Consider the following 23,224-nt stretch of genomic DNA (forward strand, 5'->3'; position numbering starts at 1 on the left):
AATGAAAAGAGCAAAACCAACATGACAATACTCTCGTTCAGTGAGTGTTTTTGTCCACGGTGGGAGACATTTAGGCATTCCATCTTTCAACATTAATTGGGGAAATTTTGGCCCCTTATAAATGCTGCTTAAATCAGACCATCCTCCATCTCACACACACACACACACACACACACACACACACACACACACACACACACACACACACACACACACACACACACACACACACACACACACACTCACACACACACACACACACACACACACACACACACAAACACACACTGACTCCCCCTCTTGGATATCGGACATCAATCTCGCCAGCACCGTCTGCTATGCCTCACTGGGCAATTAACCACATTGAGAGTGAAAGCTCTAATCAATTCCTGGCCTGCTCCACAACACACACACATACACATACACACACACACCAACAGTATAGACACTCCCTAAACACACATACATGCACACACACACATACACAAACACACACTTATATCTGTTAGCTTTGCCATTTATATGAGAGCAGAGCGCCGTCCAAATAGCACTTTTAAATCCTCCTGTCCTTTTAAAAAGAGCCACAAAACTACCCCAGTGTTTTCTGGCTTCCGACCAAGGCAAAATCAACTTGCCACACCGGTTGTCGTCATCCAGATGACGTTGTAAACTTTTTACATGACATTAGAGCAGGGGTGTCAAACTCAAATACAGAATGGGCCAACATTCTAAACTGAACAAAGCCGTGGGCCAAAGTTGAACAACTTAACATTTTAATAGGGACCCAGACAAGTTTTGCATTGAATATTGAACAAGCAAGGCTTATATAACTTTATAGTGACTGGCAAAATAGAGTTTTGTTGGTAGCGGGGGTGTATATCGTAGCGTCCCGGAAGAGTTAGTGCTGCAAGGGGTTCTGGGTATTTGTTCTGTTGTGTTATGGTGCGGATGTTCTCCCGAAATGTGTTTGTCATTCTTGTTTGGTGTGGGTTCACAGTGTGGTGTAACAGTGTTAAAGTTGTTTATCCGGCCACCCTCAGTGTGACCTGTATGGCTGTTGACCAAGTATGCCTTGCATTCACTTGTGTGTGTGTAGAAGCCGCATATATTACGTGACTGGGCCGGCACGCTGTTTGTATGGAGGAAAAGCGGACGTGACGACAGGTTGTAGAGGATGTTAAAAGCTGTACCTTTAAGGCACGCCCCCAATATTGTTGTCCGGGTGGAAATTCGTGAGAGTGGTTGCCCCGGGAGATTTTCGGGGGGAGCACTGAAATTCGGGATTTTCCTGGAAAAATCGGGAGGGTTGGCAAGTATGAAAGTCAGCGTTAAATACGGTGATACAGCGGCACCGCCACTGTATAATACCAGCGAGCCAGCTCTAATGTTAATTTATTATTGCCTCAAGGGCCAAATGAAATTACACGGCGGGCCAAATTTGGCCTGTGGGCCAGAGTTTGACACCCATGCATTAGAGCCTAAAAACATTTTGTTCTCCAAGTGGACTAGAATCACATACAACGGTGTAGTACAACAGCCTCAATTTTGTGGCCTTTTTTGAGTCTTTGTTCATACTGTGCAAAGTTGTCGTGATCATGAATAACTCGCGAGAGGAGCGGCTACATTATTTTTACATTAGGTTTTGAGCTTGTGGATTGTTTTCAGTCTTTCTGTTTATTTCTGTTATCTTTCTGATTTTAATTCTAATTCATTATGATGTTTTGTGATGATTGTATTTTCTGATTTTAATTTGAAATATGATTTTATATTTTTATTTGATGCATGTACGACATTTTTTTACTGTATTTTCCCGACTATACGGCACACTCATACCAAAGACTATAAAAATGGGACCCATTGCCCTACTGCTTGGCACTCAGCATCAAGGGTCGGCATTGAAGGTTAAATCACCAAAATGATTCCCGAGCGCGACCACCGCTGCTGCTCACTGTTCCCCTCACCTCCCAGGGGGTGGAACAAGGGGATGGGTCAAATGCAAAGGGTAATTTCACCACACCTTGTGTCTGTGTGACTATCAGTGGTACTTTAACTTTTTTTTTATCCTTTGTTTCTCCTCAAAACTCTACAGTGCGCCTTATAACCATACTTGCCAACCCTCTTGATTTTGCCCGTAGACTCACGAATTTCAGTGCCCCTCCCAAAAATCTCCCGAGCCAACCATTCTCCCGAATTTCTCCCAATTTCCACCCGGACAACAATATTGGGGGCGTTCCTTAAAGGCACTGCCTTTAGCGTCCTCTAGCATTGCTAGGGCAGGAAAGTCAACCCTCACGATTTTTCCGGGAGACTCCTGAATTTCAGTGCACCTCCCGACAATCTACCGGTGCAACCATTTTCCTGAATTTGTCCCAATTCTCACCCGGCCGACATTATTAAGGGCTGCCGTGACTGCACTGGCTTTAACGTCCTCTACAACAGTGGTTCTCAACCTTTTTTCAGTGATGTACCCCATGTGAACATTTTTTTAATTCAAGTACCCCCTAATCAGAGCAAAGCATTTTTGGTTGGAAAAAAAGAGATAAAGAAGTAAAATACAGCACTATGTCATCAGTTTCTGATTTATTAAATTGTATAACAGTGCAAAATATTGCTCATTTATAGTGGTCTTTATTGAACTATTTGGAAAAAAAGATATAAAAATAACTAAAAAACTTGTTGAAAAATAAACAAGTAATTCAATTATAAATAAAGATTTCTATTCATTGAAGTAATCATCAACTTAAAGTGCCCTCTTTGGGGATTGTAATAGAGATCCATCTGGATTCATGAACTTAATTCTAAACATTTCTTCACAAAAAAAGAAATCTTTGACATCAATATTGATGGAACATGTCCACAAAAAAATTTCTAGCTGTCAACACTGAATATTGCATTGTTGCATTTCTTTTCACAGTTTGTGAACTTACGTTCATATTTTGTTGAAGTGTTATCCAATAAATATATTTATTAAGTATTAATGACTGACTGCTTCTTTTTAGAATTTTTTTGATAAATCTCTCTTTACCCTTGGCATACCTTCACACACGTTCCATCCATAATAGAATTAGTGCCCTACATTTCGTCATTGCGCACATAACACAATTAAAGTAGCAACTATAAATCATTTTGGTTCGAGACTTGTGCAGAACAATGTTAGTGGCTGCAAGACGTACTTACTCAAAAGCCATACAGGTCACACTGAGGGTGGCCGTATGAACAACTTTAACACTGTTGCAAATATGCGCCACACTGTGAACCCACACCAAACAGGAATGACAAACACATTTTGGGAGAACATCTGCACCCTAACACAACTTAAACACAAGAGAACAAATACTCAGAACACCTTGCAGCCCAACTCTCCCGGGCTACAATATACACAACCTCAACCGACGCAAGTGGGGAGGGCGGGGAAATGGGGGGTTAGTGGTAGCGTGGGTGTGTGTATTGTAGCCCCAAAGAGTCAGGGCTGCATGGGATTCTGGGTATTTGTTCTGTTGAGTTTATGTTGTATTACGGTGCGGATGTTCTCCTGAAATGCGTTTCTCATTTTTGTTTGGTGTGGGTTCACAGTCTGGCACATATTTGTAACAGTGTTAAAGTTTTTTTTACGGCCACCCTCAGTGTGACTTGTGCAGCTGTTGACCAAATATGTCTTGCAACATCACACATGTGTACTGCTCAGCCAAATGTAACAATCAAATAGGCTTGCACGCTGTCTGTATAGCTGAGATAGGCGCCAGCGCCCCCCTTGAGCCCAAAAGGGAATAAGCGGTAGAAAATGGATGGATGGATGTTAATTTCTATTGCGCAAGGGGGCACTGATCTTCAACAACTGGCGGAAAGAAAGGTCACTTTGATTTTATGAGTTCCCGTCCAGGTTGGGTGCACAACACTGCTAGTGCACAATAATGCTGGAGTACAAGCTGGGTTCTTGTCATGTAAAGTCCTCCATCGAGTGGGGTCAATCTGCACAAGACAATATCCAAGGCCAAGGTGCGGCCCTCCAACCTTTTTGCAAAGCAAAATCCCCTCCGTTGCTCGCCTCATCGATTCATGCGAATCCCGAAATGTCAGCGCCGGCGGGGCGACTCTGGTAAACCATCGCCCGAGGGAGGGGGTGGAGGCTAAAAGCAGAGTCTCAGAATAGCCTGCAGGAGGCTGTCATTGATCGAGGGGCAAAATGACACTGTAAATAATATAAAGTAGACGAGAATTTATTTTCCAACACATTTAGGTATATTTTGTCAGCTCTTCATTGCTTATATGTGATGTATAACATGACTTCACGGAGGGAGGGGGGGCTACATAAATATCATGTCAGGCACAAGCCTTGCAAAGAAATCGTTGAACCAGCTCCTATTGATTTTCTGTCCTTGTTCATTTATTCCCGCTTAAGTTTGTGCTTTGATCGTTCGCTGCTTTGTGCCGAATCTTTCAGTTGATGGCTCCTTCTCCCGAACAATGATAGTGGGATCACAATTACACAATTAGCATGATTACGCAGATACCGGTGGCTGATGGGGCTTTTAAGGTATGCTAGATTTAACATATTCTGCAGTTAAAAGTGAGGGTATTATTCAATGATGCATTGATCCTATTATGTAATTCCACAGTCTCATGCCGAGACACAATGCTGTGGGGGGTGGTGGTGCAATGAATACTGGGGCTCGGCGGTCACAATTTACATAAACATTGAGCAGCTTGTGACTTTTCTTTTGTCTCTTTGTTTGTTGCTTGCCTCAAACTTCTTTTTAGGATTGCACTAGCGTCATCCCCTAAACCAAAATTGTTCAACTGGGAACCATGCACGGGCCAAATCCGGCTCGCTAATTCGATTCAAAATGTGTGAGCGACTAATATTTTTGTAGCCAATTCCCCAAAACACCAGAGCCCTGTACTTTTTAACCCATTGTTGGGCTGCCAGCGGCCCCTGTGGGCCACAGCAGTCCTCAGTTGTATTACACTTTTTCACAACTTTTGCCAGTAATGAGAATATCAAACAAACAGGAGCTAGTGAGGAGCTAAAGTCATAAGATATATTTCTTACGTGCAAAACATTTGACTGTAGTGTTTAAGATGTATTTTAATTTGCACCTATTTTGGGGGGAATTTTGCCAATCGCTCACATTCATTAAAAAAGACATGATGACGGATGGATTTTTTTTTTGGGGATCAAAAGTCAGTTTACGATGGAGCCTATAAGAGCCATTCAATTCTACCTATAGACTATATGAATCTATGTAATATAAAAACAGGTACGTTTATAATAACATTTAATATTTATGTATTTTGATCATTTTAAGCATACAGGGCACATTGATTTAAAAAACGCATTATTACTCACTGCAGCCTTCATGAGAGCCAACACACATAATAGAATATAATTTACTGTACAATGTCTGCTGTCATTAGAATACAGATTGCTGGGATGTTCATGTATTCCCATTTAGATGACGAATGTCTTATAATGCTCGCAAAGAAACGGGGTTGGGGTGCGGGGGAGAGGGGTGTCTTTCTCGCCCGTTCCAGATCCTATATGGCTGTTAAAATGTCCCAACTTGTCGGATTACCTACTCAAACGTCTTCTGTCTATGTGAGATACATGATTTATGATCTACAATAAACTGACAGAGCGAAGGGAAGCGAGGAAACAGCAGATCACTCAATGATGTAAACACAGGGACACCCGGAAGTGTTTACGTCGCCGTTACAAATAGTTTGCTAATATTTGGTTAATATTCCAGTCCCTAAATGTAAATAGGGCAATGTTGCCGCTTTTTAAATGTTTAATTATCTGATTTTTTGGCTGGAATAGTGGCGCTCCCAATAACTACGCTGTAAGCAGATTTTTTTTTATTCATTTAATATTTAGAATGCATTTAAAAAATTACTACGTCGTCACGTCTTTCGTAATGATAGTGAACAAAAAAAAGTGCAGTTCCCCTTTAAGAATATATATGTATATATATATATATATATATATATATATATATATATATATATATATATATATATATACATATATATATATATATATACATATATATATATATATATGATTAAACTCAAAAGTAAGATGACTTATAATACTAATTTCTTGTTAATATTTGATTGGGCCCCGTAGTGGAAAAGTCGGGCCCTGAAGTCAAAAAGATTAAGAAACCCTGACATAAAAAATCTTTGACTTGTGTTTTTGCAGTAGATCTTATATTCTGTCATTTTGAAATGGCACTGCTGAAGTGGCAGGTGGTCACAACAACTCTGTGCTCTTTTAACGTCTTTTATGTCCTTCGTGTTCTTTAGTGCTTCTCTCTAGTTTTCATATGTTTTTCACCTTATTTTGTGTGTATTTGCACTGCAACCACAAAATTTCCCCACTGTGCGATAAATAAAGTTTATCCTATCCTTTTTCTATCCCCTATTAAGTGTGATAATAGCATTGTTTTGTGTGTGTGTAAAAAAAGTACATAGCGTTCACTTCCACTGTGGAAAGTTCTGGGTAGTTCCTGTTTCATCTTGATCCACTCTTCATTAATCCATCATTTAAATCCAAATATTTTTAATTTGAACATCTCCCGGCACATAACAACAAACATATTTGCATGTGTGATGGGACACAAGTAGGGGATTTTATTTTTTGTTTGTTTTATTGCCATGCAAGTTTTATAGTGTTTTATTGCTGTGGATTTAAAATTGCATGTTTTTATATTTTAGGATTTGATTATATTTTGAATTGCATGTTTTTATATTTTGGGATTTGATTATATTTTGAATTGCATGTTTTTATATATTAGAATTTGATTGTATTTTGAATTGCACGTTTTTACATTTTAGAAGTTGATTGTATTTTTAATTGCATGTTTTTACTCCTTGTGGACTTTGCTGGTATTTTAAGACATTGCCCCTTTTAGCTGTTTGCCCCTAACAACCAAAGTGCCCAATCAAACGGCACGGGAAATTGGACGCACCTGAGGAGCATTAGGACTGCACGTTTAAAATGAGTAACAAAAGAAGGAGTGAGACAGACAGGGGCGAGAGGAGGAAGGATTGACAGAGGGAAACGACAGGCTTGGACGACAGGAGAAAGAGGACGGCAGAATTCGGCAGGTTCTGGCCGGAACGGAGAGGAATCAACAGGCTTTGCCAAGGGCGACCGAGTGAACGCACGCAGGCTGGGAAGGCACCCCCGGACCACGCCGTATACCCTGCAGGCTACCGGAACGAACCCCAAGACGTCCACAACAGGCAGGGGCAGAGGAAACTCTGCCGCCCAAGTAAGTGTCGTACTGTTGTGGATCTGTGGGGATACCCAACTGCCTTTGGCTGTGGGCTTGCGGGCTCGTGCGTTGTACGCTGGCTGTGTGGTTCTGTGGACAGGGGGCGATTTGGACCCAGAGACCTGCGGAGACCCCCGGAGTGACCAGGAGGCGGAGCGGGACGGGTACGGCCACGTGGGTCCCGCTAGTGACCGAGATTGGCGAGGAGAGTGGGCGTACCCAAGTCGTTGACGCGGAACTCCAGCAGAGGCAGGGGAAACCCTGCCCTGTGTGAGGATGCCTTGGAAGGGGGCGGAGCCAAGATACCCACATGCCTGTTGGCCCCTCGCCTATCACATTTGTACCATCTGGTATTTTAGTATCAACAAAGTGAGTGTTTTTTTTTTTATTGTATTTTAATAAATTGTGAACCGGTTAATCATCTTTCCTTATTTTGGACAGCTACTCTCACTACATTGGGTTCTTAATATTTGTATTAACAATTTTTATTGGTTTTAAGCAACAACTGTATTAGATTTTAATATTTTTACCCCTCGGGACCGTTACACATGGAATCGAAAAGTATCTGTTATGACCTCAGGTTGTCATGGTTTATGTTTAGTATTACAGTACTCTACCTATGTTTAAGTCGAATTTGTTCCCAGCGCCACTTGGTTTATTTTGTTAATGTTCCGTTGCCAGGGCCGCCAAGCGTACGCTCCGGAATTTACTTGGTGATTAGTGATTTCACTTGTGTGGTAATAATCACCGCCCTGATTTTTACTTTCCTTGCGATCCATGTAGTACATGTCTACATTAAGCCGGATAACTCCTTAAACAAATCATTATTTAGCCTCAGCCCCGTGTCAGACACACTAATCCATCGATTAAGCATCCCCTCTTGGATCATTTTTTACATGGGTAAATGCGCCGTGTATTTCTTGAATCTCCGGCTCTTAGCTTTGTATGGACTCATCGATCGTTTCCAAACGAAGTTCAGAGAGGAAGTGACGTCAGAACAAATGCCAACCTTTTGTTATTTCCTCCTTTTGGTGGGGAAAATCTTTGGTGTTTGAACTGGCAATCCAGAAATCACGACAGAATGTCCCCTTCCTTCGATGGCGAGGACACCGTCGGTCCAAACAGAAATCAAAGCAGCCATTCTCGGTATCTTTGCACAAGTCGCAGATAAAGAATACAATTTCAGGTCTGAGGTGACTAGTACGCATGCGAACTAGGTTGCCTTATGCCAGCAGACGGCGGGGGGAGGGGGTTTTAAACAATGGTGTGTGTGTGTGGACAGGGATAACGTTACTCAAAAAGGTTCATTATGTCTTCTTATTCATATACTCTTTCAAATGTTCTTGTAATCAGTGGTCACTCCTATAAGAACAGCTGATAGGCGATACGTCACAGTGGTCAGGGGACCCTTCTGAAAAAGATTGCAGATGACAGCCGAAACTTGTCAGGTAAAGATTAAATCTAAATCTACCGAAAACATTGTCTGATTACAAGAACATTTGAAAGAGTATAGGAATGAGGTTAGGTGGGATATATCCTGTATGACCTAAGAAGCAACCTTTGTCTGGGTTTCTTGTTTGCTATTGGCAACTGTTTTCGTTCCCATTCTATGCTCTGCTGAATTAGCTTCTGTGCAGCAGAGTATCTTTATGTTGTGGCTTCGTTACTGGTATACACATCATTCTCACCTTCTAGCTGCTTCCTGACGTTCATTCTGCATCTTGGGGACACGACCTTTGCAGACATGCGACCCATTTGTAACAGCATAGTAATCACGACAAAAGATTTTTCCAAAATGTTTAAGCATTTACAATAAATCCTATCTTGTTATTTACAAAAAAAATTTAATTGAATTGTAGTGTTTCTAAAAGTTTCCCGTGGCCTGATTTAGGCCCGTCCACAGATTGGTACAAGCGGTTTAGGACACTGATACACAGTAGTACCCGGGCTTACAGGTATATGGTTCAGTAACGGAGCTCTTTATTTGAAACATTTGTATCTCTAATCAATGTCGTCCATTGAAATGAACTGAACATCAAATACATGAAAGAGCGTGTAGCTAACTGGCGAAGCAGTTTGAACGTATCACTTCTACTCTGCACTTTATTGAAGCAGGAGGAGTTCACCGCCAGCCAATGATGTTAAAATAATATCAAAATGACAGACATTTATCTGTAAAATTTGGAAAAGCTGCTGATGGTGTGTTTGACAGAGAAGCAGCTGGTAGGAGATGCAAGGTAAATGTTCATTATTATTGTATGGTAAATGGGTTGTACTTGTATAGCGTTTTTCTACCCATTTTTAAAGGGGAACATTATCACCAATGCAAGCGTCAATATATACTTTGGTGTTGCAGGAAAAAGACCATGTATTTTTTTACCCGATTTCCGAACTCTAAATGGGTGAATTTTGGCACATTAAACGCCTTTCTGTTTATCGGTCTTTAAGCAATGACGTCAGAACGTGACGTCACCGAGGTAACACACCCGCCATTTTCACATTGCAAACACCGGGTCTCAGCTCTGTTATTTTCCGTTTTTTCGACTATTTTTTGGAACCTTGGAGACATCATGCCTCGTCGGTGTGTTGTCGGAGGGTGTAACAACACTAACAGGGAGGGATTCAAGTTGCACCACTGGCAAGAAATCTGCCGCCAGACCCCCATTGAATGTACCAGTGTGTTTGAACGGCGGTGCTACGACAGACATGGCACAGAGATGTATGGATAACCTGCAGATGCATTTGCAACGATTAAGTCAACGAAATCACAAAGGTGAGTTTTGTTGAAGTTGTCGACTTATGTGCTAAACAGACATATTTGGTCACGGCATGACTGACAGCTAATCGATGCTAACATGCTACGCTACTCTATGCTAACATGCTATTTACGCTAGCTCTACGTACATTTGAAACTAGATACCCACATTTAATGAGAAACAAAAACTTACCAAACGACAGATTTAAGTTGCTCCAGTGTCACAAGATGCGAAAGTCCTGATCGTTTGGTCTGCACATTTTCCCGGCGATGCTAATAAGGCAGCCATGCTATGGGCGACTTCATTAGGTACACCCACGCTATGGCCGAATAGCGTCAATAGCTATTCGCTCAAAAGCTTCAATTTCTTCTTCAATTTCGTTTTTGCTATCTGCCTCCATACTCCGACCATCTGTTTCAATACATGCGTAATCTGTTGAATCGCTTAAGCCGCTGAAATCCAAGTCTGAATCCGAGCTAATGTCGCTATATCTTGCTGTGGTAACCGCCATGTTGTTTGTATTGGCAGCCCTGTATGACATCACAGGGAAATGGGTAGTGGTTTTGAAGATAGCGAAATTAAAGCACTTTAAAGCTTTATTTAGGGATATTCCGGGACCAGTAAAATTTTGAAAAAAACTTCAAAAAATACAACAAGCCACTGGGAACTGATTTTTATTGTTTTTAACCCTTTTGAAATTGTGATAATGTTCCCCTTTAAGGAGCCCATTCGCCCATTCACACACACTTTCACACACTGACGGCGGGAGCTGCCATGCAAGGCGCTCACCAGGACCCATCAGGAGCAAGGGTGAAGTGTCTTGCCCAAGGACACAACAGACGTGACTAGGATGGTAGAAGGCGGGGATTGAACCAGTAACCCTCAGATTTCTGGTACAGCCACTCTACCAACTTCGCCACGCCGTCCCCCATTGTATTGTTTTTAATACAATATTTCTTATCAAATAGTTTTTCTTTTTGAAAGGTTAAAAGTTTTAAAAGTTGTGTTGTGTTGTGTTTTGAAGGGGCAAGTACCAATTGATTTGATTTCAATTCACAAAAATTGGAGACGTTATTTTGAAATACACGTTTAGAGTTAAAGGGGCTGTTTGCAACATTTACAAAATTTTCTGAGAGGGCGCTAACTTTACAATGTATTTTACACAGTACATCCCGTCCTCTTACTGCTTGTAGAACGTAATGACGTACACTACGTACGTAACACGTGCACACTCATTAGCTTTGGGTGTTGTCACCTAATAACAGCGATTAGGATAGGTAGCGCTAGTCGTCATTAAATATAACAGGACTTCAAATTGTTTGTTGCTTCTCTTGGACCTTTTTAGTATTTGTGCACGCGCTCCCTGGATGTACGTGTGAACGAGACAGGTCGAGTGACTGTCGTAAACTCGAATAATTTTATTAGAGCCGGTAAATTTTTTTAATTACATAGACTTAGTAATTGTGAAAAACATAGACCAGTGATTCTCAAACACGTTTCACCAAGTACCACCTCAGAAAACACTCTTTCAAGTACCACTATAATGACCAACATTAAAATACAGTAGCGTAGTAGGCCTAAGTATTTATTAAAAACAAATCAGAGGTTTATTTTACAAGTATATTTAATATTTTTGGCGACTGCCATTTTATCACAATTCAAACAGTAACACTTTGTTTGAATATAAGTTGTGTACTTTAATCAAGTGATTTTTTTTGGTGTAGATGGAGCCTGCAAACCAATTCTACAGTTTGAGAGTCACTGATATAGATCAGTGTTTCTTAACACAACAATTGCTAATTGTTGGGCTGCGAGCTCCCCCGAGAGGGCCATCAAAAAATATCTGTTTTTCAGCTATGGTCCACATGAGCAGCAGTACTCAGTTGTTACACTTTTTTCCCCACTTGTGGCAGTAATGATATCAATCAAACAGAAGAAGTCTGGCGCTAAAGTCATTGAGAAGCTTCTTAAGTGCAAAAAATATGACAAAAGTAATTAAACTGTAATTTTATCGACCACTTATTTTTACTGACTGTTTATTTATGAACATTTTGTTAATGTGTATTTATTTATTTTAGCACTGCATAATTGTATGTACAAATATTTTTAATCAGTTTTTACAAATCCATTTTTACCAAATGTATTTGGTTAGTATTTATTTTGTAATCAGACTGACAACATATCATTTGAAAAATTGAATCGTGTAAAACTGTAAGCAGGTTAGATATTTTTCTAATATGATCAAAATCAAGAGTAAGATAACTAAATTATTGTTAATATTTGTTAGGGCCCCGGGCCCTGAGCCCCCTCTCTAGAAAAGTTGGGTCCTACAATAAAAAGGTGAAGAAACCCCTGACATAGACAATTGTAAAACAAATGTGTTCTCTTAAACCACTAATCATAACATGAGCTTGCCAATGCATTTTTGGTTCTATTTTTTGCAAGTTGCAGACAGCCCCTTAAAGGCCTACTGAAATGAGATTTTCTTATTTTAACGGGGATAGCAGGTCCATTCTATGTGTCGTACTTGATCATTTCGCGATATTGCCATATTTTTGCTGAAAGGATTTAGTAGAGAACATCCACGATAAAGTTTGCAACTTTTGGTCGCTAATAAAAAAGCCTTGCCTGTACCGGAAGTAGCAGACGATGTGCGCGTGACGTCACGGGTTGGGGAGCTCCTCACATCCTCACATTGTTTACAATCATGGCCACCAGCAGCGAGAGCGATTCGGACTGAGAAAGCGACGATTTCCCCATTAATTTGAGCGAGGATGAAAGATTCGTGGATGAGGATAGTGAGAGAAAAGGACTAGGGAAAAAAAAAAAGACAGGGCAGTGGGAGCGATTCAGATGTTATTAGACACATTTACTAGGATAAGTCTGGAAAATCCCTTATCTGCTTATTGTGTAACTAGTGTTTTAGTGAGATTATATAGTAGTACCTGAAAGTTGGAGGGGTGTGGCCATGGGTGTGGTGACCGCCAGTGTCTCTGAGGGAAGCCACGTTTCTCGACGAGGCGAGGTGAAGGCAGACGGTCGGGCCGGGTTGAGCTTTTTATCCCCCTCCTCCACAGTGGAAGCATCCCACGTTCGGGGATGGCCGGTCGGAGGAGGCAAGAGAGTTCGCAGCTGCCTCTTTGACAGGTGCACGAGGAACGACGCAAGCTCCGCTGATGTCTACGGCAAGAGCCGACTTATTACCACAATTTTCTCAACGAAACCTGCCGGTTGACATGTGGTAGAGAACCATATTCGCTTGACCGCTCTGTTCCACAGTAAAGCTTCACCTTTGGGAATGTAAACAAGGAAACACCGGCTGTGTTTGTGTTGCTAAAGGCAGCCGCAATACACCGCTTCCCACCTACATCATTCTTATTTGACATCTCCATTATTAATTGAACAAATTGCAAAAGATTCAGCAACACAGATGTCCAGAATACTGTGTAATTATGCGATTAAAGCAGACAACTTATAGCTGGGATCAGGGTGGAACAAAATGTCCGCTACAATTCGTGACATCACGCGCATGCATCATCATACCGCGATGTTTTCAACAGGATACTTTGCGCAAAATTTAAAATTGATATTTAGTAAACTAAAAAGGCCGTATTGGCATGTATTGAAATGTTAATATTTCATTATTGATATAAAAACTATCAGACTGCGTGGTCGGTAGTAGTGGGTTTCAGTAGATGAAATATTAACATTGCAACACATGCCAATACGGCCTTTTTAGTTTACTAAATAACAATTTTAAGTTTCCCGGGAGTTTCTTGTTGAAAACGTCGCGGAATGCTGACGTGTACGTGTGACGTCAAGGACTGTTAGGAAATATTAGCGCTGCGCACACACAGCTAAAAGTCGTCTGCTTTAACCGCATAATTACACAGTATTTTGGACATCTGTGTTGCTGAATCTTTTGCAATTTGTTCAATTGATATTGGAGAAGTCACAGTAGAAAGATGGAGTTGGGAAGCTTTAGCCTTTAGCGACACCCAAACACGGTGATTCCTTGTTTAAAATTCCTGGAGGTGAAACTTTCATATGGATCAGAGTGCGGTCAAGAGAACATGGATCCCGACCACATGTCAACCAGCAGGTTTCGGTGAGAAAATTGTGGTTAAAAAGTCAGTTCTTACCGGAGAAAAGGTGAGCTTGTGCCGTCCATAGCTGCCATCGACTCCCCTGAGACACTGCGCGTCAAGACACCTGTGGATACACTCTTCCGACTATCAGGTACTATAAAATTAACTAAAACACTAGCAACCCAATAGAAAGATGATGGGTTTCCCAGAATTATCCTAGTAAATGTGTCTAAAAACATCTGAATCCGTCCCAATGCAATCGCGTTTTTTTTTTTAAACTTGATTTTCTTTTCTTTTTTTTTCTACTCCGTCGCTATCAATATCCTCAAACAAAAATCTTTCATCCTCGCTCAAATTAATGGGGAAATTGTCGTTTTCTCGGTCCAAATAGCTCTTTTTGTTGGAGGCTCCCATTAAAAACAATGAGGATGTGAGGAGCCATCAACGGGTGATGTCATCGTCTGCGACTTCCGGTAAAGGCATGGCTTTTCTGTTAGCGACCAAAAGTTGTGAATTTTATCGTGGATGTTCTCTACTAAATCTTTTCAGCAAAAATATGGCAAAATCGCAAAACGATCAAGTATGACACATAGAATGGACCTGCTATCCCCGTTTAAATAAGAAAATCTCATTTCAGTAGGCCTTTAAAAGCCTACTGAAATGAGATTTCATCATTTCGCAATATTGCCATATTTTTGCTGAAAGGATTTAGTAGAGAACATCCACAAAAAGTGCTATTCGGACCGAGAAAACGACAATTTCCCCATTAATTTGAGCGAGGATGAAAGATTCGTGTTTGAGGATATTAATAGCGACGGACTAGAATAAATAAATAAATAAATAAATACGTGATTGCATTGGGACGGATTCTGATGTTTTTAGACACATTTACGAGGTTAAATCTGGAAAATCCCTTATCTTTCTATTGTGTTGCTAGTGTTTTAGTGAGTTTATAGTACCTGATATTCGGAAGGGTGTATCCACGGGTGTTTTGACACGCAGTGTCTCAGGGGAGTCGACGGCAGCTATGGACGGCGCAAGCTCAGCTTTTCTCCGTTAAGAACTGACTTTTTAACCACAATTTTCTCACCGAAACCTGCTGGTTGACATATGGTCAGGATCCATGTTCTCTTGACCGCGCTCTGATCCATAGGAAAGTTTCACCTCCAGGAATTTTAAACAAGGAATCACTGTGTGTTTGTGTGGCTAAAGGCTAAAGCTTCCCATCTCCATCTTTCTACTGTGACTTCTCCAATATTAATTGAACAAATTGCAAAAGATTCAGCAACACAGATGTCCAAAAAACTGTATAATTATGCCGTTAAAGGAGACAACTTTTAGCTGTGTGTGTGCACAGCGGTAATATTTCCTAACGGTCCTTGACGTAACGCGTACACGTCAGCATTCCGCGACGTTTTCAACAAGAAACTCCCGGGAAACTTAAAATTGTTATTTAGTAAACTAAAAAAGCCGTATTGGCATGTGTTGCAATGTTAATATTTCATCATTGATATATAAACTATCAAACTGGTGGTGGGTAGTAGTTGGTTTCAGTAGGCCTTTAATGTTTGCTGAGGACATGTAATAGTCTAAGCTCTTTAATTAAGACAAATGTAATTTATGCATTAACCAAAATGAGTTTGATTCGTGTGAAGCTGTATCCTTGTAAAATTAGTCTGTAAAATGTAAAAAAAAAGAAGTTTGGCTTTGTTGTCAGTCGTAATAGCTTTTCGACATCTCTAATTTCCCAGCTTTCTCGAATGCAACACAAGTGTTTGCTCAAATAAGTTACACCTCAAATTAAAGTGCGATGTTTTGCAAAATATGTTTTTTAAAAAGGTATCCGGGGCTGGATTAAGGGCAACATGGCGTGGTGTTTGGGAGCTGTTTTGCCGTGCGGGGGCTGTCTCAGAGGGGATTTTAAAGTTACCGCTGTACACGGAGAGACGTGATAGGCTCACGCCGAGGAAGAAAGGAGCTGCTCGGACTCGGCAGCTCAGCAGTGACGCCGCAGAGCTTCACTCGACGACGGCAGCAGACTCCGGCGAGGGAAGTAGTCGAGGGGGGGCACAACGCCAGATAAAGGAGGACCTTTTTACTTTCAGCTCCTTATTCATCTTATTTATTGTTTGCGAGAATGTCACTTCGGCGAGCTTCACCCCCTTGACGATGGTGAAAGAACCGGGACCGAGCCTCCAGAAGCCGAAGGGAACTTATTGTTGTTGTGTGATTGTTTTGGCTATGTTGCCCCGTCCTGCGAGTCCGGGATCGGCCGTGCATCCTTGAACACTGTTCTTTTTTTCCTTTTTTTTTTTTTTTACCGTCAAAGAAGGATTGTGCTTTAAAAAAGAAAAAATTCCCCCTTCCCTTTGCAGCGAGCCGGGGATTTAAATCGACATTTGCTGTGTGTTCCGCAAAGAAAGACATTCATGTGGCCATTCTCTCTTTAGCCAAACATTTTTCTCGGGGGAAATTCGGGAAAATGAGCAAGCAAAGACCTAAAAGGAATATCATTCAGAAGAAATACGTAAGTACAACTTTTATTTTTTTTAAAGCATAAACTTTAATCACGGCTGTTGCTCGCTGCATTGTGCATTAGAAAAAAAAACACTTTAAACACTGCTTTTCTCCATTTTGTGCACAACTGAAACACGCCGATATTGCCTGTTTGAGGTCGTCGGCCATGGCTCGGCTCTTTTTCGGCTCCACGCTGAACTCTATCTCACATTGTTGATCGGGAATGTAGTGAAACACATATATATATATATATATATATATATATATATATATATATATATATATATATATATATATATATATACATATAAATATATATATTTTTTAATCCACGCTGTTTTACGGTGTTTTTCATTGGTACCGCTGTGGCTCCTCATTTAAAGAGTGTGTGTGTGTGTTTGTGTTCATCGAGGAAAGAGGGGTCCACGTAAATCGGCATTTTCCGTGCCATGTTCACCCCGCAACACTACGTGGGCATATTCTAAAGACTTAAATCCCACACTTATGCTACTTTTCGTCGTCATTAAATGATGGACTGCTATGGTGACCTCTGTTTGCTAGCTAGCTCGTTGCAATACGGAATAGCGGTTAGCATGCGAGCGTCCACTTGCCGTCAAAACACTGAAAATGGCAGGTTCTAGCGTTCAATGTTTGGCATTTACGAAGAAGGAGAAGCGTATTGTTAATTGAAACAATTAAGTCGTGTACGTGCAGTCGCATTGCAGGGGGAGGGGGCTCCCACGTAGGAGACGACCATTTTCTGTTAGCATGTAACGCCGGCGACCGTCTTGTAACGTCACTCGGTTACATTTTGATGGAATATTGTGAAATGTGAAGAGTCGGGTTTGTCGACTCTTTATTGCGTGGGAAGAGAGCAACTCAATTCTTTAAAGCATCAGCCCCCCCCCCCCCCCCCCCCACGTCCATTTAAAGTTACGGCTGGTGGTGCGTTAGTGTGCATGTGCTTATGTTAACAACACACGACTTGTTTGTTGTATCTTTGCGTGTTTCTTAATTGTGAATTAGAACCGAAACAGCACAAAACTACACGGATTATGCGTCAAGCGTGTTGCTTTTTATGTCTTGTCTTGCCAGACCAATATAAGTTATGACTGGTGGTGCGTTTGGGTTCACTTCCTTTTTGTAACAATGCGTTACACTGTGTGTTTAATTACTTGAAACACGTGTGGTGAGTCACCCCTTGTAACAACACGGCGTGTTTCTTCGCTGATTGGAAAGAAAAACAACACGTACATCTTTATATACTGCAGACAAAGCATCAAAGTTGCCCAGTTTGCTTCTTGCAAGGCCATTTAAAGTTAAGGCTGGTGGTGCGTTTGAGTGCATGTGCTTATGCTAACAACACACGACTTGTTTGTTGTATCATAGCGTGTTTTTTAATCGTAAATTTGAACCGAAACAGCACAAAGCTACTCGGATTATGCGTCAAGCATGTTGCTTTTTATGTCTTGTCAGACCAATATAAGTTATGACTGGTGGTGCGTTTGGGTTCACTTCCTTTTTGTAACAATGCGTTACACTCTGTGTTTAATTACTTGAAACACGTGTGGTGAGTCACCCCTTGTAACAACACGGCGTGTTTCTTCGCTGATTGGAAAGAAAAATAACACGTACATCTTTATATACTGCACACAAAGCATCAAAGTTACCCAGTTTGCAGTTTGTTTCTTGCAAGGCCATTTAAAGTTAAGGCTGGTGGCGCGTTTGAGCGCATGTGCTTATGCTAACAACACACGACTTGTTTGTTGTATCGTAGCGTGTTTTTTAATCGTGAATTTGAACCGAAACAGCACAAAGCAACTCAGATTATGCGTCAAGCGTGTCGCTTTTTATGTTTTGTCAGACCAATATAAGTTATGACTGGTGGTGCGTCTGGGTTCACTTCCTTTTGTAACAATGCGTTACACTGTGTTTAATTACTTGCAACACCTGTGGTGAGTCACCCTTTGTAACAACACGGCCTGTTTCTTCGCTGATTAGAAAGAAAAACAACACGTACATCTTTATATACTGCAGACAAAGCATCAAAGTTGCCCAGTTTGCAGTTTGTTTCTTGCAAGGCCATTTAAAGTTAAGGCTGGTGGTGCGTTCAAGTGCATGTGCTTATGCTAACAACACACGACTTGTTTGTTGTATCATAGCGTGTTTTTTAATCGTGAATTAGAACCAAAACAGCTCAAAGCTTCACAGATTATGCGTCAAGCGTGTCGCTTTTTATGTCGTCTTGTCAGACCAATATAAGTTATGACTGGTGGTGCGTTTGGGTTCACTTCCTTATTGTAACAATGCATTACACACTGTGTGTTTAATTACTTGCAACACTTGTGGTGAGTCTCCCTTTGTAAAAACACGGCATGTTTCTTCGCTGATTGGAAAGAAAAACAACGCACATCTTTATATACTGCAGATCAGGCATCAAAGTTGCCCAGTTTGCAGTTTGTCTTGCAAGGCCATTTAAAGTTATGGCTGGTGGTGCGTTTGAGTGCATGTGCTGCCGCTAGCGCTCATTTGGTTACATGTCGTGTTTTATTGCTGATTATAAAAAAAACAACTCGATTGATTATCTCTTACCCTGTCTTGTCAGTGCATTCAAAGTTGTGGTAACAGTATTACACAATATGTTTGATTGCTGATTATAAAAAAAAGGAGATTATCGCTTATCTTGCCAGTGCATTTAAAGTTATGGTAACAATATTACACTGTATTACAGTACTACAGTGCATGTTTATTGCGGATTATAACTAAAGATATTCATTATCGCTTACCCCGTCTTGCCCGGGGATTAACATTTTTGTGACACATTTAAACAGTAATGCACAGCATGTCTCACTGAAAAAGGGAAACATGTAGATCAATTTTATACTACATATTAAGTATAAAGTTACTCACTTCACACGTCTTATTTTGTCCGCCTATTTGAAGTTGTGGTGCGTTTGAGTGCACGTATGTATGTTAATTGATGTAAAGCCGAACCAGTACAGTTGATCAATTTTAGTGGTTATTGAATGCAGATTTTCTGCGTGATTGAAAATAGTTTAGGGGAGCTATAGTGTCCTTTTGTCATCATATGAGCCAACAGTGATATTTGTGACGAGCAGTACTCTCCACTTACATGACTGTTAACATTATTCCGGTTTTTAAAACGCCTCTTGTGTTTTAAAGACTGTGTGACCGTTGACAAGTTGTGGTCGCCCCCCCCCCCCCCCCCCCCCCCCCCCCCCCCCTACACACACACACACACACACAAGTTTGCAGTTATCCAATGGGATCATTAGAGCTAAAGTGGTAGCATCAGGACCGGGTAGATGTGGCCATGTTTTTACATCTGTCTTGCATTTTTCAGCAGCTGTTTGCAGTTGATCCCCCAAGTCTGGTCTACAACAAACACGGCTCAGAAATGTAGCGTATCCTACCAGGAAGGGACTCCCTGCCCCCTTACCTCCTTGCTTTTAGGATTGAGAGATGGGACTACTTGAGCCTGCTGATCCCACTCCATCCTCCCCCCACCCCTAGTGCCCTCCCTTAATTAGCGTAAGACAATTATACATGCTTGGCTTAACCATTTCCCCTGAAACATGAGTCAACCCCCCTTCATTCGGGGCCCCCAATAAACATTTTACAAGCTGTGGATGATATTTGGGTGTATTGGCAATGAAATGATGGATTAATGCTGAATGAGATCTTTCATAAAAGCAAAGTAAATGTAAATTGAGCTAATCTGTTCCAGGGTTAAATTGTTACCATTATAAAAAATGCGCAAACGATACAAAGTACAAACTTAACTCTGTTCAGTTTCTTGTATTCAGACAAGTTTGAGTTACACTTTTTTTTTTAACCTTACCTTTTATTATGCCTGTCTACATATTACAAAAACTGAACCTATATTCAATAAGAGGACATAATGAACCTATTTGAGCTACCGCTTTAACTAAGCTTGTGCCGACAAGATAAGGTGAAAAGGCAAGGGAAGATGCAAGTGGATCCGCACAAAGACAATGCAGCACACTTTGTGTCTTTTTGTTATTGTCAGACTTAGCTATATTGTACTGAACAGCCTGGACAAATAAACACCTACCCAATGACCAATCAAGGGGCCAGTTTACGGCTGTCTTTAAAACAGGTGGTTTCTTCATTGTTTTACTGGACAGCCAAGACAGACACATATACGACGTTAATACTACTAGAGCTGCACAGTTTTGGGGAAAAAACTTATAGCAATTTTTCCAGCCAAAATTGCATTTGCGATTTTTATGTTTTATATATATGATTGCTTAAAGCAGCAAAAATAACTAGTGAATGAAAACATGTTACTTTTAGACTGCCAATCAACATATTGTTGGAACAATATGCAATAATTTACTGTCAAAAATATTGGCTTTACATAGACAAACTCTGGGCTTTTATCTCCATCATGATCTTAAAGTGAAGAAATAACCAATAGTAACTATACAGTGTTTATAATGTAATTTTATAATATAAATACAAACCCCGTTTCCATATCAATCAATCAATGTTTATTTATATAGCCCTAAATCACAAATGTCTCAAAGGACTGTACAAACCACTACGACTACGACATCCTCGGAAGAACCCATATGTGTTGGGGAATTGTGTTAGCTGTAAATATAAATCGAATACAATGATTTGCAAATCTTTTTCAATCCATATTCAATTGAATGCATTACAAAGACAGGATATTTGATGTTCAAAGCCACGCTGTTGTAACACGTGCTGAATGTGGCCTGGCATTGTCTTGCTGATTATAAGTAGAGGCGTCCATGAAAAAGACGGCCCTTAGATGGCAGAATATGTTGTTCCGAAACCTGTATGTATATTTCAGCATTAATGGTGCCTTCAAAGATGTGTAAGTTACCCATGCCTTGGGCACTAATGCACCCCCATACCATCACAGATGCTGGCTTTTGAACTTTGCGTCGATAACAGTCTGGATGGTTCGATTTCCCTTGGGTCCGGATGACACAATATCAAATATTTCAAAAGACAATTTGAAATGTGGACTTGTCAGACCACAGAACACTTTTCCACTATGGATCAGTCCTTCTTAGATGATCTCACCTCCAGAGAAGCCGGCGGCGGCTTTCGCTTTGCATAGTAGAGATTTAACTTGCCCTTACGGATGTAGCGACCAGCTGTATTTAGTTACAGTGGTTTTCTGATGGGTTCCTGAGCCCATGTGGTGATATCCTTTAGAGATTGATGTCGGTTTTTGATACAGTGCCGTCTGAGGGATCGAAGGTCACGGTCATTCAATGTTGGTTTCCGGCCATGCCACTTGCGTGGAGTGATTTCTCCAGATTTTCTGAACCTTTTGATGATATTATGGACTGTAGATGTAGAAATCCCTAAATTTATTGCAAATTCACTTTGAGAAAAGTTGTTCTTAAACTGTTTGACTATTTGCTCACGCAGTTGTGGACAAAGGGGTGTACCTCGCCCCATCCTTTCTTGTGAAAGACTGAGCATTTTTTTGGAAGCTGGTTTTATACCCAATCAAGGCACTCGCCTGTTCCCAGATAGCCTGCACACCTGTGGGATGTTCCAAATAAGTGTTTGATGAGCATTCCTCAACTTTTATCATTATTTATTGCCACCTTTCCCAACTTCTTTGTCACGTGTTGCTGCCATCAAATTATAAAGCTACTGATTTATAAGCAAAAGTTTGAACATCCAATATGTTGTCTTTGTAGCATATTCAACTAAATATGGGTTGAAAATGATTTGCAAATCATTGTATTCCATTTATATTTACATCTAACACAATTTCCCAACTCATATGGAAACGGGATTTGTAATAATGCAAGTACACATTTAAAGGATATAAACTCTTATTTCTCATTACTGTAGAAGTGTTTATCATTGTACTTTTAATTTGAAGGTAAACACGTTTTTATTAATCCTAAATTTAAAACAAAAAATAAAATACACTCATTTCGGTATGAGTGTTTTTTTTTACTCAATTATTGAATATCTTAAAGTGCATTTTTTCCCAGTTGTAAAAACTAGGTAGAACATTTTCTTTTTTTGTTGCCATCCAGTGATCACGGCATTCTCGCTTGTTCGTTCGTGTTGATGGGCGTGTATAGCCATCCAATTTGAAGTTGAAATATTCCCACAAGGGTACATTTGGCTATGTAATCATATTTTTTCCCTCCTGATTTTGGTACTTGGCGACACTTCTCACTGGCGAGTTATGAGTATGGAGACAGTTTGTACGTGCGTGACACCTCACTGGCGATTCATGAGTATGGGGACTGTACATACGTGCTTTCTGTGTGTGTAAAGCTGTCGGTCTCACGCTTCGCCCTCCAAGACGAAGACTGTGAATTACTTAAAAGAGGGATCACTGCGTTCAGTTAATTCCACAGTTAAATGAACATGCTCAGAGCGAAGCACAGTGAGAGACATCTTCCTCCCTATTTGAAGCAAGAGACAAATGTAAGGCTCAACATTTCTGATTGGTGAGCATGTCTGTCTCTCAAATGCTGGTGACGGCGGAGAAAAAAACCTCAGCCTCTTGCGGTTCTTTATCGCACTAATTTGA

At 40.7% G+C, this 23,224-nt stretch overlaps 1 protein-coding gene and 1 long non-coding RNA gene across 2 annotated transcripts in view; both read left to right on the forward strand.

The window, feature by feature from the left end:
* The first annotated feature begins 6,927 nt into the window (after nt 1-6,927).
* LOC133557047 (uncharacterized) lies at nt 6,928-7,698 on the forward strand. Its single transcript, XR_009807664.1, has 2 exons — nt 6,928-7,277; nt 7,381-7,698. It is a non-coding gene; the product is annotated as an uncharacterized LOC133557047 (long non-coding RNA).
* Nucleotides 7,699-15,971: 8,273 nt separating this feature from the next.
* The window catches only part of jarid2b (jumonji and AT-rich interaction domain containing 2b), a 228,595-nt gene continuing 221,342 nt past the window's right edge, over nt 15,972-23,224 (forward strand). Inside the window, exon 1 of the mRNA XM_061908483.1 lies at nt 15,972-16,651. Coding sequence (XP_061764467.1) covers nt 16,607-16,651 — 45 coding nt within the window. The 5' untranslated portion in view covers nt 15,972-16,606. The remainder of the gene's footprint in view (nt 16,652-23,224) is intronic.

This window comes from Nerophis ophidion, linkage group LG08 (assembly GCF_033978795.1).
Source record: "Nerophis ophidion isolate RoL-2023_Sa linkage group LG08, RoL_Noph_v1.0, whole genome shotgun sequence".
Classification (NCBI taxonomy): Eukaryota; Metazoa; Chordata; class Actinopteri; order Syngnathiformes; family Syngnathidae; genus Nerophis; species Nerophis ophidion.